Source organism: Salmo salar, chromosome 19 (assembly GCF_965601325.2).
Source record: "Salmo salar chromosome 19, fSalSal1, whole genome shotgun sequence".
Classification (NCBI taxonomy): Eukaryota; Metazoa; Chordata; class Actinopteri; order Salmoniformes; family Salmonidae; genus Salmo; species Salmo salar.
In genome coordinates, this window is record NC_138309.1 from 42,051,200 (window position 1) to 42,067,500 (window position 16,301).

General features: G+C 44.6%; 1 protein-coding gene across 2 annotated transcripts in view; it reads left to right on the top strand.

Moving 5' to 3' along the window:
- LOC106578757 (zinc finger MIZ domain-containing protein 1) overlaps window positions 1–16,301 on the top strand; it is a 396,722-nt gene that overhangs the window by 241,875 nt on the left and 138,546 nt on the right. For both annotated transcript variants that reach the window (XM_045702291.2, XM_045702290.2), the window contains one exon: window positions 6,163–6,278. In XM_045702291.2, the coding sequence (XP_045558247.1) occupies window positions 6,210–6,278 (69 nt within the window). In that variant the 5' untranslated portion in view covers window positions 6,163–6,209. The remainder of the gene's footprint in view (window positions 1–6,162; window positions 6,279–16,301) is intronic.

A 16,301-nucleotide genomic window follows, 5' to 3' on the forward strand; every position in this document is an offset into this window, starting at 1 on the left:
ATATAGTTGATGTTTTGTACTGCTAGATTGATGCCTTCTTTACTGTGAGTGAATGTGGTATCCACAAAGTTATCTAAGAGTGTTTGGATATTTTGGTTACAGGTTGCTTTCTGGTATTCTTCTGTGCTGTTTTGGGCCCCATCTGTATGAATTTCTGATGTTGTACAGCTTACTGGGCTGAGAATGTGTGGTTGTTTCCATGTCTGTTCTTTTGAGGAACAACAACGTAATTTGGCTGTGATCAGACAGAGGTGTTAGTGGCTTGACAGTGAATGAGCTGAGAGAGAAGGGGTCAATGTCTGTAATCATATTGTCTACTGTGCTGTGGCCAAGAGGTGAGCAGTAGGTGAGTCCCCCCATAACCTACCATTGACAAAGTACAGACCCAGGCTTCTACAGAGCTGCAAAAGATCCCTTCCGTTTTTGTTGACGGTGCTGTCACTGTTGTTTCTATGGGGGAGATGAAGACAGTTAGAAACAGTATGGCCTGTAATAAAGCTGTCCCCTCGTGTGCTCGTTAGATCAGGTAGTGTTCCTGTGAGCACATTTGTGTCCCCACAGATGAGCACATTTATCTGGAAATGAGCACATTTCCTTAGAAATGGCACGTCTCTTCCTCAAGGGTGGGGAAGATCTCCTCTGAGTAATATGGGGATTCTGAGTGGGGATATATACTGCTCAAAAAAATAAAGTGAACACTTAAACAACACAATGTAACTCCAAGTCAATCACACTTCTGTGAAATCAAACTGTCCACTTAGGAAGCAACACTGATTGACAATACATTTCACATGCTGTTGTGCAAATGGAACAGACAACAGGTGGAAATTATAGGCAATAAGCAAGACACCCCCAATAAAGGAGTGGTTCTGCAGGTGGAGACCACAGACCACTTCTCAGTTCCTATGCTTCCTGGCTGATGTTTTGGTCACTTTTGAATGCTGGCGGTGCTTTCACTCTAGTAATAGCATGAGACAGAGTCTACAACCCACACAAGTGGCTCAGGTAGTGCAGCTCATCCAGGATGGCACATCAATGCAAGCTGTGGCAAGAAGGTTTGCTGTGTCTGTCAGCGTAGTGTCCAGAGCATGGAGGCGCTACCAGGAGACAGGCCAGTACATCGCGAGATGTGGAGGAGGCCGTAGGAGGGCAACAACCCAGCAGCAGGACCGCTACCTCCGCCTTTGTGCAAGGAGGAGCAGGAGGAGCACTGCCAGAGCCCTGCAAAATGACCTCCAGCAGGCCACAAATGTGCATGTGTCTGCTCAAACGGTCAGAAACAGACTCCATGAGGGTGGTATGAGGGCCCGACGTAGATAGGTGGGGGTTGTGCTTACAGCCCAACACCGTGCAGGACGTTTGGCATTTGCCAGAGAACACCAAGATTGGCAAATTCGCCACTGGCGCCCTGTGCTCTTCACAAATGAAAGCAGGTTCACACTGAACACGTGACAGACGTGACAGAGTCTGGAGACGCCGTGGAGAACGTTCAGCTGCCTGCAACATCCTCCAGCATGACCGGTTTGGCGGTGGGTCAGTCATGTTGTGGGGTGACATTTCTTTGGGGGGCCGCACAGCCCTCCATGTTCTCGCCAGAGGTAGCCTGACTGCCATTAGGTACCGAGATGAGATCCTCAGACCCCTTGCGAGACCATATGCTGGTGCGGTTGGCCCTGGGTTCCTCCTAATGCAAGACAATGCTAGACCTCATGTAGCTGGAGTGTGTCAGCAGTTCCTGCAAGAGGAAGGCATTGATGCTATGGACTGGCCCGCCCGTTCCCCAGACCTGAATCCAATTGAGCACATCATGTCTCGCTCCATCCACCAACGCCACATTGCACCACAGACTGTCCAGGAGTTGGCGGATGCTTTAGTCCAGGTCTGGGAGGAGATCCCTCAGGAGACCATCCGCCACCTCATCAGGAGCATGCCCAGGCATTGTAGGGAGGTCATACAGGCACGTGGAGGCCACACACACTACTGAGCCTCATGTTGTCTTGTTTTAAGGACATTACATCAAAGTTGGATCAGCCTGTAGTGTGGTTTTCCACTTTCATTTTGAGTGTGACTCCAAATCCAGACCTCCATGGGTTGATAAATTGGATTTCCATTGATTATTTTTGTGTGATTTTGTTGTCAGCACATTCAACTATGTAAAGAAAAAAGTATTTAAAAAGATTATTTCTTTAATTCAGATCTAGGATGTGTTGTTTAAGTGTTCCCTTTATTTTTTTGAGCAGTGTATATTGCGCAAAGTAAAACATATTTTTCTGTCAGTACAAGTTATTTTTTCAGTTTTAACCAAATGTGATATTTGCCCATTTTGAGGGGATCAGTTAGATGTTGTAGTTTAGATTTGTACCAAATGATCAATCCTCCAGAGTCTCTTCCTCTATTGACAGAGCTGTGTTTCTGTGATGGCACAATGACCTCTCTGTAGCCTGTGGGACAGTGAGTGACAATGTCAGCCTTACACCATGTCTCCTGCAGAATGATGACGTCAACATCTTTCAGATTTTTGTTGAACTCTCGTGTTAAACTCTTCAGTCTGAAGATTGATGAGTTTAGGCCCTGAGTGTTCCACATGCTAACTGATAGGTTGATGAGTTTAGGCCCTGAATGTTCCACATGCTAACTGATAGGTTGATGAGTTTAGACCCTGAATGTTCCACATGCTAACTGATAGGTTGATGAGTTTAGACCCTGAATGTTCCACATGCTAACTGATAGGTTGATGAGTTTAGACCCTGAATGTTCCACATGCTAACTGATAGGTTGATGAGTTTAGACCCTGAATGTTCCACATGCTAACTGATAGGTTGATGAGTTTAGGCCCTGAATGTTCCACATGCTAACTGATAGGTTGATGAGTTTAGACCCTGAATGTTCCACATGCTAACTGATAGGTTGATGAGTTTAGACCCTGAATGTTCCACATGCTAACTGATAGGTTGATGAGTTTAGACCCTGAATGTTCCACATGCTAACTGATAGGTTGATGAGTTTAGACCCTGAATGTTCCACATGCTAACTGATAGGGATTTCATGTTGCAAAAAGAAAGAATAGCAGTCAGAAATACAGTAACTACTAACTAATAAATTGTTAAGAGATAAACAGGATAACAACGAACATTCTTTCTGTTATATATATATAAATATTCCTATTCATTGAACAAATAAATTCTAGTACAATAGGTGTGTGTGTGTGTGTGTGTGTGTGTGTGTGTGTGTGTGTGTGTGTGTGTGTGTGTGTGTGTGTGTGTGTGTGTGTTTAGTGCAGATGTATTGGAGGACCTGTTTAATCTCACTTAATCCTACAGGGTTCTCCTGTCCTCTGACGACCTCTGCGTAGCTGCGCTGGTCCTGCTGTTGGTAGGGGTGGTGGTCTGGTAGGGGTGGTGGTCTGGGCCCTGTGGAGTGGAGGAGGGCCAGGTCTGGGCCGTGGGGCTTCCTCTCTGGTCTTGTAGGGGTGGTGGTCTGGTGCGGGGTAGTAGGCTGGGCCCGGTCCGGTCTGGTAGAGGTGGTGGTCTGGTGCGGGGTAGTAGGCTGGGCCCGGTCCGGTCTGGTAGAGGTGGTGGTCTGGTGTGGGGTAGTAGGCTGGGCCCGGTCCGGTCTGGTAGAGGTGGTGGTCTGGTGCGGGGTAGTAGGCTGGGCCCGGTCCGGTCTGGCTAAGCCGATGGAAGTGGTGATGCTCTGGTGGTGGGTTGGGCCTGTGGGGTGCGCTGGGTCTGGTGGGGGCGATGAAGGGGTCTGGGGCTCCTTGGTGGTGCAGTGGTCTGGTAGGGGTCTCTGGGTGGTCCTCTGTCCAGTGCGGCATGGGGTGTTTGTCTACTAAGTGCTACGTCTTTTAGAGACTTGGCAAACATCCCTACTGTCTGCTTCCTCAGGTGGGAGTGGTCGTGCAGATGCTCTGGGGTGATTGTTGGGTGGTGAGCAACATGTACGTTCAGGAGTACACCCTCTGGTGATGTCAGCGTTGACTTTTTGAATGGTACAGGGATGAAAGTCTTTGCGGGGCAGCAGAGTGGAGATGGTGATGTGGGAGTTGGGGAACCACTCAGAGGCCCTCTCTGCTACTCTGTTGACCAGGCTGCCTACTCTCTCCTGCTCCTCTCGCAGGTTGTTGGTGCCGGTGTGAATAATGATGTAGCCTGGTGTGCCAAAGTCAGGTTGGGACAGGATGTGGAGTGCATCCTGTGTTTTTGGGCACCATATTTTGCACACTTTGTGTTGGGGGAAGAGTTTATCTTCTTGGATGAATTTCCCATTTGAGTCAATGAGGATGGCCACTTCAGTGGGTTTTACCAGATTAGTGCGTTTACGGTCTGGGGCTGGAGTACACAGGGCCTGTGTACATGGAGGGGTGTGTGGGGGTGTGTCAGGGGGGGCCAGAGAGCTTCTCTCTGTAGTAGATGTCTCCATGTGAGCCTCCTTGTTTACTGGGGGTGTGGGTGAAGTGTTGTCGGTATGGGGGGGGATTGTGGGTAAAGGTGGGTCAGTGGGGTAGTTAGGGGTGGTGAGGGGCTGCAGCTTCTCTCTGGGAGTCTCTACAGTCTGTTCTCTGTGCTGTAGCACCCTCTTGATGACAGACAACTCCTTTGCCATCTCCTCCTTTACCTGCACTAGCTTTCTCCTCATGGTGGCCTTTACCTCCTCAAGAGCTGTGGTAAGGCTCTCTCCTCATGGTGGCCTTTACCTCCTCAAGAGCTGTGGTAAGGCTCTCTCTCAGCTCCTGGACAGAGTTCTTCAGCTGGGTCCTGCACTGGTTGATCTGGTCCTGCAGAAGCTCTGTGTCTGGGCTGGTGGTGGTGTAGCTGGGGGGCTGCTCCTTCAGCTCAGTAACCCATACCTCTAACATAGCTAGCCCGTCTCTCAACAGGCTGATGGTAGTGTGGTCTTGGCTCTGGTGGTTGTAGGCAGGCAGGGGGGAGGATAGCCCTGCTGTTGGGGTGCCTGAGGGGAGAGGTCGGGGTGCTGTCCTTGTCTTTTTTGCTTTCCGCTATCTTCGTTAGGGTGGGGAAGTCCTGCACAACAGAGCTGAGTGCAGCCTCACTGCCCTGGACCATGATAGTGCCGTTCTGGTACATGTTTTACGTCAGAAACCTGTTTTCCTGGTCCTTGTCGCTGTCCTCAAAAATGTGTATTTGCCTTCCCTTGCAGATGCCTTTCTTTGTGGTATAGTTGAAATGCCTGGTTACAGCTGTATGCCAGGCAGTTGTGTGGTCTGTGTAAAATAACAGGTTTGTAACAGTCCTGTTTTGTGAGCAGTCGGCAAACAACGTTTCTGGGTTCTCCCTCAGAATTCTGTGTTTAAAATTGATTCTTCTCCCTTCTCTGATTTGATTTCTGCTGGGTATTCAAAAAAACAGGGGGTAAAGTCTCTGTCTCTGCTGTTGCTGTCGCTGCCTCAGTGGCCATGTCACCTGTCAAATCAATAGCTCTACCTCTCTCCTTCCACGCACCTGCCAGCTCCCTCTTAACACACACAACTCACAGAGGCACAGACACACACACAGACATACACACTGCAATATCCTGGTTTTTTTCTCTCCTCAAGTTCTCATTTGCAACTGTGACCTGGCCAAGATAAAGCGTAGCAATTCATAGTAATTTGACACATACAACAACACAGAGTTACACATGGAATAAACAAAACATACAGTCAATAATACAGTTGGAAAAAAAAGAAAAAAAAATGTATTCTATATACAGTGAGTGCAAATGAGGTAAGTTAAGGGAGTTAAGGCAATAAATAGGCCATGGTGGCGAAGTAATTACAATATAGCAATTAAACACTGGAATGGTAGGATGTGCAGAAGATGAATGTGCAAGTAGAGATACTGGGGTGCAAAGGAGCAAGATAAATAAATAAATAAATAAATACAGTATGGGGATGAGGTAGGTAGATAGATGGGCTGTTTACAGATGGACTATTTACAGGTGCAGTGATCTGTGAGCTGCTCTGACAGCTGGTGCTTAAAGCTAGTGAGGGAGATATGAATGTCTTTGTCTCTCTGTCTTCTCCTCCAGAGGTCACTAGTTTAATGTCTTTGTCTCTCCGTCTTCTCCTCCAGAGGTCACTAGTTTAATGTCTTTGTCTCTCTGTCTTCTCTTCCAGAGGTCACTAGTTTAATGTCTTTGTCTCTCTGTCTTCTCTTCCAGAGGTCACTAGTTTAATGGCTGGAAGGTAGAGGTCAAAGAGGGACAAAATGACCTCCATTCCGTCGATGGACAGGCACATACAGCAGACCAATGACCGTCTGTTATGTATCAAACAGGTGAGTGTCCACTTGTTTCCAACTTGGTCCCTGATGGAAGAGACACAATACACGTCAAACAGAAGAGAGCAACATTAATCCATCTGTATGACTTTATTGATGTTATTCAGTTTGTGTTAGTGAATTGTCTTTGACCAATCTAGTGTTGAACCGTACCATAAAATATAAATAGTTACAGCAGCATTTCCCAGACTGGATCCTGTGACCCCAAGGGGTGGACATTTTGTTTGTTGCCCTAGTACTACACAGTTGATTCAAATAATCTTAGCTTGATGATGAGTTAAAAAATATATATAAAATACCAGTCAAAAGTTTGGACATAGCTATTGATTCAAGGGTTGTTCTTTATTTGACTATTTTCTACATTTTAGATTGTTCAAAGTAGCCACCCTTTGCCTTGATGACAGCTTTGCACACTCTTGGCATTCTCTCAACCAGCTTCACCTGGAATGATTTTCCAACAGTCTTGAAGGAGTTCCCAACTATGCTGAGCACTTGTTGGCTGCTTTTCCTTCACTCTGCGGTCCAACTCATCCCAAACCATCTCAATTGGGTTTAGGTCAGGTGATTGTGGAGGTCAGGTCATCTGATGCAGCACTCCATCACTCTCCTTCTTGGTCAAATAGCCCTTACACAGCCTGGTGGTGTGTTGGGTCATTGTCCTGTTGAAAAACAAATGATAATCCCACTAAGCCCAAACCAGATGTGATGGCATATCGCTGCAGAATGCTGTGGTAGCCATGCTGGTTAAGTGTGCCTTGAATTCTAAATAAATCACAGACAGTGTCACCAGCAAAGCACCCCCACACATAGCACCTCCTCCTCCATGCTTCACGGTGGGAACCACACATGCGAAGATCATCCGTTCACCTACTCTGCGTCTCACAAAGACACGACAATTAGAACCAAAAATCTCACATTTGGACTCATGAGATCAAAGGACAGATTTTCACCGGTCTAATGGCCATTGCTTGTGTTTCTTTGCCCAAGCAAGTCTCTTCTTCTTATTGGTGTCCTTTAGTAGTGGTTTATTTGCAGCAATTCGACCATGAAGGCCTGATTCACACAGTCTCCTCTGAACAGTTGATGTTGAGATGTGTCTGTTACTTGAACTCTGTGAAGCAAATATTTGGGCTACAATTTCTGAGGCTGGAAACTCTAATGAACTTATCCTCTGCAGCAGAGGTAACTCTGGGTCTTCCATTCCTGTGGCGGTCCTCATGAGAGCCAGTTTCATCATAGCGCTTGATGGTTTTTGCGACGACTGCACTTGAAGAAACTTCAACTCAAATAAAATTACGGATTGACTGACCTTCATCTCTTAAAGTAATGATGGAATGTCGTTTCTCTTTGCTTATTTTAGCTGTTTTTGCCATAATACGGTCTTGGTCTTTAACCAAATAGGGCTATCTTCTGTGTACCCTTACCTTGTCACAACACAACTGATTGTCTCAAACGCATTTAGAAGGAAAGAAATTCCACAAATTAACTTTTAAGAAGGCACACCTATTAACTGTAATGCATTCCAGGTGACTACCTCATGAAGCTGGTGACTACCTCATGAAGAGTGTGCAAAGCTGTCATCAAGGCAAAGGGTGTCTGTTTTGATTTGTTAAACACTTTTTTGGTAACTACACGATTCCATATGTGTTATTTAATAGTTTTGTTGTCTTCACTATTGTTCTACAATGTAGAAAATAGTACAAATAAAGAAAAACCCTTTTGACTGGTACTGCATATATTGCATTTTTATTCATAAAAAATACAATAAAATGTTTAACTCAGTCGGGGTCTCAACTCAACATTGAGAGTTAGAATAGTAGAATACACCAGGTGATTCTATATTTGGTTGTGCATCAGCAGTTTTTCTCTTGTCACTACGTTTCCATCCAATTGGTGATTGGTTTTCATACGAATATTTTAAAAATCTGCATAAAGAAAATATGCGCATTTTCCTACATTTTCCTCACAATTGTTGCATGTTGCGTTTCAAAAATTGCCCTTTTTCTCCCCAATTTCGTGGTATCCAATTGGTAGTTACAGTCTTGTCTCATTGCTGCAACTCCCGTACGGACTCGAGAGAGGCGATGGTCGAGAGCCATGCGTCCTCCGAAACACAACCAACCAAGCCACATTGCTTCTTGCCACAATGCCCGCTTAACCCGCAAGCCAGCCGCACCAATGTGTCGGAGGAAACACCGTACACCTGGCGACCGTGTCAGCGTACATTGCCCCCGGCCCGCCACAGGAATCGCTGGAGTGCAATGGGACAAGAACATACCTGCTGGCCAAACCCTCCCCTAACCCGGACGACGCTGGGCCAATTGTGCACCGCCCCATGGGACTCCCGGTCGCAGCCGGCTGCGACAGAACCTGGAATCTCACAGCTAGCACTGCGCCACTCGGGAGGCTGTGCGTTTATGTTTTTGTTCAGTGTAACTTAACAGAACGAGAGAAATTCCCCAAATCCAGATGACTCAAAAATGATACAGGCATACCCAAGACGACTCAAAGCTGATACAGATATACCCGAGACGACTCAAAGCTGATACAGATATACCCAAGACGACTCAAAGCTGATACAGATATACCCGAGACGACTCAAAGCTGATACAGATATACCCAAGACGACTCAAAGCTGATACAGATATACCCAAGACGACTCAAAGCTTATACAGATATACCCAAGACGACTCAAAGCTGATACAGACATACCCAAGATGACTCAAAGATGTAATCGGCGCCAAAAGTGCTTCTACAAAGTATTGACTCAAGGGTGTGAATACTTATGTAAATGAGATATTTCTGTATTTCAATTTCAAATTCAGAAAACATGTTTTCACATTGTCGTTATGGGGTATTCTCATCACGTGCACTTTCGTCATAATTTATTTTATCTGTTGCCTAATAAACTGCATGATTTCCAGAGTCGTAGTGGGAGGACCACACACCATATCATCTCATGACTCCAAGTTTTCTTCCATATGATAGCTATTATATCAATATTTTCACATTAAAAAAAATTCCATCATACATTTTACAGACTGAAAAAGATCCCACCATGTCGAACTAACAAATTATCCGTCTGCATTTATAAAATTGTACCGAAACTTCCTGTTTCCATCCCGCTGTCGTGATTTATACAGACTTTACTCACATAAAAGCTATGGATGAAAACGTCATGTCAGCTAACAATTTGTACATTAGCAGGTTAGCCTAGCAAGCTATTTAAACGTGTAGTAATCATGGCCGAATACCAACCTGACACGCAGGCCACGTGCTCAGGGGCCCAGACCTCACTCAGATATCATAAGTCATGGCAAAATGGGTAGAATTACAGGAAATGTGGTATAAAATGTAAAAAAATATATTATTCCCACCACATGGCAAAATGGGTAGAATTGCATTAAACTTGCTTTAAAACAGCAACATTTTCATTCAATTGTGTAGAATTGGCCATTAAGAGCACCACCCACACCTAACCAAATCTAATTGGTCAAGGGTAGTGCACTACATAGGGAATAGGGAGCCAATTAGGACACAACCTGTATTTCTTTATCTACAGCCTATCTGTGCTTTTGGCTTTGTTTCTATGGGTTATTATGTCCACCACACAAAACACTGTAGCCTTTACTGTTGCTTGTATATCACTGTATAAACACATGAGAAGAGATGGAGATTATTACATTTCTTGAGGGGGAAGAGCTACTGCTGCTGCAATGCATTCTGGGCTGCTGCTGCTGTGCTAAGTGAGCGCATTTATCCATATGCCACACACACACACACACACACACACACACACACACACAAACACACAGAGAGAGACTAGCACAACAGTGGTGGTCGGTGCCATTAAAGATGAGGGGGCCTTATTTCTATTACAGCATATTGGATGACTGTCATTCATATTCCATTCAACCAGTTCAATGTAACAGCAATTGGTTTAGGTTACTACACGATACTTAGATTTTCCCTTTATCCATCTTGAGGTTGCTACAACCTAGCCTATGGATGAAAGTTTACAATGTAGGTGAACACAGGTTGAAAGAATTGTGAGTAAATTAGGTGACAGACAGTGACACATTCAATACAGACTTGCACACTCTTGCCTGCATCTAGCTGATCTAGGGTGTAATCATTAGTCCAACCTTTGCAAATGAGAGTTTCTATTGGACAAATTCAGGTATGTTTATCCCCGTTTCATCAGTTTTTCAACAGAATCGGCAAAATGAAAACAACCCTGATCACACTCAAACACAGTTCACTTTCATAGCAGCCACGTACAAACAGCATGATCACTTACATAGCAGCCACGTACAAACAGCATGATCACTTTCATAGCAGCCACGTACAAACAGCATGATCACTTACATAGCAGCCACGTACAAACAGCATGATCACTTTGCTCGTTGTATACAGTGCTTTCGGAAAGTATTCAGACCCTTTACTCAGTACTTTGTTGAAGCACCTTTGGCAGCGATTACAGTCTCGAGTCTTCTTGGGTATGACGCTACAAACTTGGCACACCTGTATTTGGGGAGTTTCTCCCATTCTTCTCTGCAGATCCTCTCAAGCTCTGTGAGGTTGGATGGGGAGCGTCGCTGCACAGCTATTTTCAGGTCTTTGTCATTATGGGGCATTGATTCTAGATTGCTGAGAATTTTTATTTATTTAATACATTTTAGAATAAGGCTGTAAAAAATACAATGTGGACAAAGTTAAGACTGTATACAACTATGTGCTCTCCTCCTCTCACCTTTTCAATTCCTTTCTAGACTTCAGTGCGCAACACATCTGCTGTCTGTGACCAGGCGAAAAAAAAAAAAAAATTTCAAAGCCAAACCTTTCATATCATAACCTCTAACTGCTACACACAGCCTACACCGTTGTCATGTCATAGCCAACTAGAAGTACTATAACGTAACGCATTAGTAAGGCCGCTGCAATCGTGCAGTACAGCGTACAGTCAGAAAGCAGTATAGCAGTGACACCGGCGGGCCCTGGTGGCAATAAATTAATAAAACCAAAAGCTTACCTTGACTTAGAAGAGTTCCAGTGTTGTGTTGGATAGTCATAGCCAGCTAGCTAACATAGCATCGCTCTCTGTTTGAGCAGGGTGTTTTGAGTAGACTAAACTAGCTAGCTGCATTCTCTAGCTAAGTGAAAGTAAAACAAAACACAAATATATACAAAAGTGTGGAAATCCTTCAAAATTGTGGATTCGTCTATTTCAGTCACACAGGTATATAAAATCGAGCACACATCCATGCAATCTCCATAGACAAGCATTGGCAGTAGAATGGCCTTACTGAAGACCTCAGGGAATTTCAACGTGGCACCTTCATAGGATGCCACATATCCAACAAGTCAGTTAGTAAAATATCTGCCCTGTTAGAGCTGCCCCGGTCAACTGTAAGTGCTGTTATTGTGAAGTGGAAATGTCTAGGAGCAACAAAGGCTCAACCGCGAAGTGGTAGAACACACAAGCTCACAGAACGGGATCGCCGAGTGCTGAACCGTGTAGAGCGTAAAAAGTGTCTGTCCTTGGTTACAACGCTCACTACCGAGTTTCAAACTGCCTCTGGAAGCAACGTCAGCAAAATAACTGTTCATCGGGAGATTAATGAAATGGGTTTCCATGGCTGAGCAGCCGCACACAAGCCTAAGATCACCATGCGCAATGCCAAGCATTGTCTGGAGTGGTGTAAAGCTCGACGCCATTGTACTCTGGAGCAGTGGAAACGCATACTCTGGAGTGATGATTCACGCCCCACCATCTGGCAGTCTGACAGACACATCTGGGTTTGGCAGAGGCCAGGAGAATGCTACCTGCCCCAATCCATAGTGGCAACTGTAAAGTTTGGTGGAGGAGTAATAACGGTCTGTTTTTCATGGTTCGGTCTAGACCCCTTAGTTCCAGTGAAGGGAAATCTTAACACTACAGCGTAAAATGACATTCTAGACAATTTTGTGCTTCCAACTTTATGGCAACAGTTTGGGAAGGCCCTTTCCTGTTTCAGCATGACAATACCCCTGTGCACAATGCGAGGTCCATACAGAAATGGTTTGTCGAGATCGGTGTGGAAGAACTTGACTCCCCTGCACAGAGCCTTGACATCAACCCCAGGTGAATCCAGGTTAAAAAGCTATGATCTCTTATTGATGTCACTTGTTAAATCCACTTCAATCACTGTAGATGAAGGGAAGGAGACAGGTTAAAGAACGATTGTTAAGCCTTGAGACAATTGAGACATGGATTGTGTATGTGTGCCATTGAGGGTGAATGGGCAAGACACAAAAATCTAGTCTGTTCTGAGGGCAAAATAGGGGGGTGCAACTCAATATTAGGAAGGTGTTCCTAATGTTTGCATATTGAGTGTAGGATAGAGCCTATATAAACACAATGTGTCAATGCTGTTGCATGTATATATACTCACCAGCCAGTTTATTGGGTACATCACCCCATTCACGAAAATGGTTCGCTTCTACAGACAGTGAAGTCAGTTGACCGTGGCTTGTTATATAAAGCAGGCAGGCATCGAGGCATTCAGTTACTGTTGGATCGAACCTTAGAATGGGCAAAACTAAACTTGGACTGTGGTATGGTCATCAGTGGCAGGCATGTCGGATCCAGTATTTCAGAAATGGCCGCCCTCCTGGAATTTTCACGGACCATGACAGTGTCTAGGGTTTCCTGAGAATGGTGCGACAAACCAAAAAAAAAACATCCAGTCAGCGGCAGTCCAGTGGGGGAAAACAGCTCGTTGATGAAAGGAGAATGGCAAGAATCATGCAAGTTCACAGGCGGGCCACAAACAGACAAATAACGACACATTGCCAACAGTGGTGTGCAAAATGGCATCTTGGAACGTACAAGTCATCGATCCTTGTCATGGATGGGCTATTGCAGCTGACGACCACACGGGGTTCCACTCCTATCAGTTAAAAACAAGAAGAGGCAGCTCCAGTGGCCATCACCAACACTGGACAATGAGGAGGAGAAAAACATCTCCTGGTCTAACGAATCCCGGTTCCTGTTGCGTCATGCTGATGACAGAGTCAGGTTTTGGTGTAAGCAGCATTAGTCCTGCCTGGTTTTAATGGTACAGGTTGGTGGTGTACCACCATCCAATCTGAAACAACTGCTTCATGCCTTCCAATCAGCATTGACCAACGTCCCTTTGGTACATTTCCGACTTGTAGAATCCATTCTCTGAAGAATTCAGGCTGTTCTGGAGGCAAAAAGGGGTCCGACCCAGTACTAGATGGATGTATCTAATAGACTGTCTGGTAAGTGTAGCTTAAATTATATATTAATAAACATATATTGATGAGATGTTGTTATGAAGGGTAATAGATGAGATGTTGTTATGAAGGGTAATAGATCAGATGTTGTTATGAAGGGTAATAGATGAGATGTTATGTAGGGGTAATAGATGAGATGTTATTGAAGGGTAATAGATGAGATGTTGTTATGAAGGGTAATAGATGAGATGTTGTTATGAATGAGATGTTGTTATGAAGGGTAATAGATGAGATGTTGTTATGAAGGGTAATAGATGAGATGTTGTTATGAATGAGATGTTGTTATGAAGGGTAATAGATGAGATGTTGTTATGAAGGGTAATAGATGAGATATTATGAAGGGTAATAGATGAGATGTTGTTATGAAGGGTAATAGATGAGATGTTTTTATGAAGGGTAATAGATGAGATGTTGTTATGAAGGGTAATAGATGAGATGTTGGTATGAAGGGTAATAGATTAGATGTTGTTATGTAGGGGTAATAGATGAGATGTTGTTATGAAGGGTAGTAGATGAGATGTTATGAAGGGTAATAGATGAGATATTATGAAGGGTAATAGATGAGATGTTATGAAGGGTAATAGATGAGATGTTGTTATGAAGGGTAATAGATAAGATGTTGTTATGAAGGGTAGTAGATGAGATGTTATGAAGGGTAATAGATTAGATGTTATGAAGGGTAATAGATGAGATATTATGAAGGGTAATAGATGAGATGTTATGAAGGGTAATAGATGAGTTGTTATGAAGGGTAATAGATGAGATGTTATGAAGGGTAATAGATGAGATGTTGTTATGTGGGGTAATAGATGAGATGTTGTTATGAAGGGTTAATAGATGAGATGTAATGTAGGATAATAGATGAGATGTTATGATGGGGTAATAGATGAAATGTTAATTTATGTTGATTAAACCCTTGATACAGGCTAATACACAATAACTAGTCAATCATTATGTCTGTAAGGCGGCTGCATCCCTAGACATACATACATCAGTCAGTCTTTATTTGTGTCTCTCTGGTTGGTCTGGAGTGTGTATACATGTTGGAGTACTCTCCCACCCAGGGGGTAGTGGGTATGTCTCTTGGCCACTAGTTAGGCTTGATTGGTGGGTTTTGGCTGGAGAAGAGGCAACATCTGCGAAGTGGCAGTGCCAAGCGTGCGCAGCAAGAGCAGCAGCCACTATCACACTTGGTGTGACCAATTGTTCTGAGTGCAAAGAACAGTAATCACACCAAGCCACAGTGGAGATGGCGTTGAACAGTAATCACACCAAGCCACAGTGGAGATGGTGTTGAACAGTAATCACACCAAGCCACAGTGGAGATGGCGTTGAACAGTAATCACACCAAGCCACAGTGGAGATGGTGTTGAACAGTAATCACTCCAAGCCACAGTGGAGATGGCATTGAACAGTAATCACACCAAGCCACAGTGGAGATGGCGTTGAACAGTAATCACACCAAGCCACAGTGGAGATGGCATTGAACAGTAATCACACCAAGCCACAGTGGAGATGGTGTTGAACAGTAATCACACCAAGCCACAGAGGAGATGGTGTTGAACAGTAATCACTCCAAGCCACAGTGGAGATGGCGTTGAACAGTAATCACACCAAGCCACAGTGGAGATGGTGTTGAACAGTAATCACACCAAGCCACAGTGGAGATGGCGTTGAACAGTAATCACTCCAAGCCACAGAGGAGATGGTGTTGAACAGTAATCACACCAAGCCACAGAGGAGATGGTGTTGAACAGTCACTCCAAGCCACAGTGATAATGATGTTGAACAGTAATCACTCCAATCCACAGTGATAATGGTGTTGAACAGTAATCACTCCAAGCCACAGTGATAATGGTGGTGAACAGTAATCACTCCAAGCCACAGTGATAATGGTGGTGAACAGTAATCACTCCAAGCCACAGTGATAATGGTGGTGAACAGTAATCACACCAAGCCACAGTGGAGATGGTGGTGAACAGTAATCACTCCAAGCCACAGTGATAATGGTGGTGAACAGTAATCACACCAAGCCACAGTGATAATGGTGGTGAACAGTAATCACACCAAGCCACAGTGGAGATGGTGGTGAACAGTAATCACTCCAAGCCACAGTGATAATGGTGGTGAACAGTAATCACACCAAGCCACAGTGGAGATGGTGGTGAACAGTAATCACTCCAAGCCACAGTGATAATGGTGGTGAACAGTAATCACTCCAATCCACAGTGGAGATGGTGTTTTATTTGTTTACCTCCTTTATACATAACATATCCCTCCAAACAATTCATCCTTGTCTCTCTATATATTTATGTTTGTGCTTCCCCTCTCTTCTCCTCTCTCTTTCTCTCCATCCCCCTCTTTCTCTCTCAATCTCCTCTCTCTCTCATCTACCTCTCTTCTCTCTCTTTCTTTTCTCTCTCTCTCTCTACATCTGATCTCTCTGTCTCCCTGTCCTCTACATCTCATCTCTCTCTCTCTCTCTCTCTCTCTCTCGCTCTCTCTCTCGCTCTCCTCTCTCTCCTCCCTCCTCCCCCTCCCTCCATCCTTGGTACACTGACTGTGTGTTTATCTTCCAGTCTAATCTATATTTAGCATCTCTGAATGTGAGTTTCTCCAGAGCTGACTCTATCCAACAGCAGGATGCACATTCTCTTAACCCCCTTTACACACACACACACACACACACACACACACACACACACACACACACACACA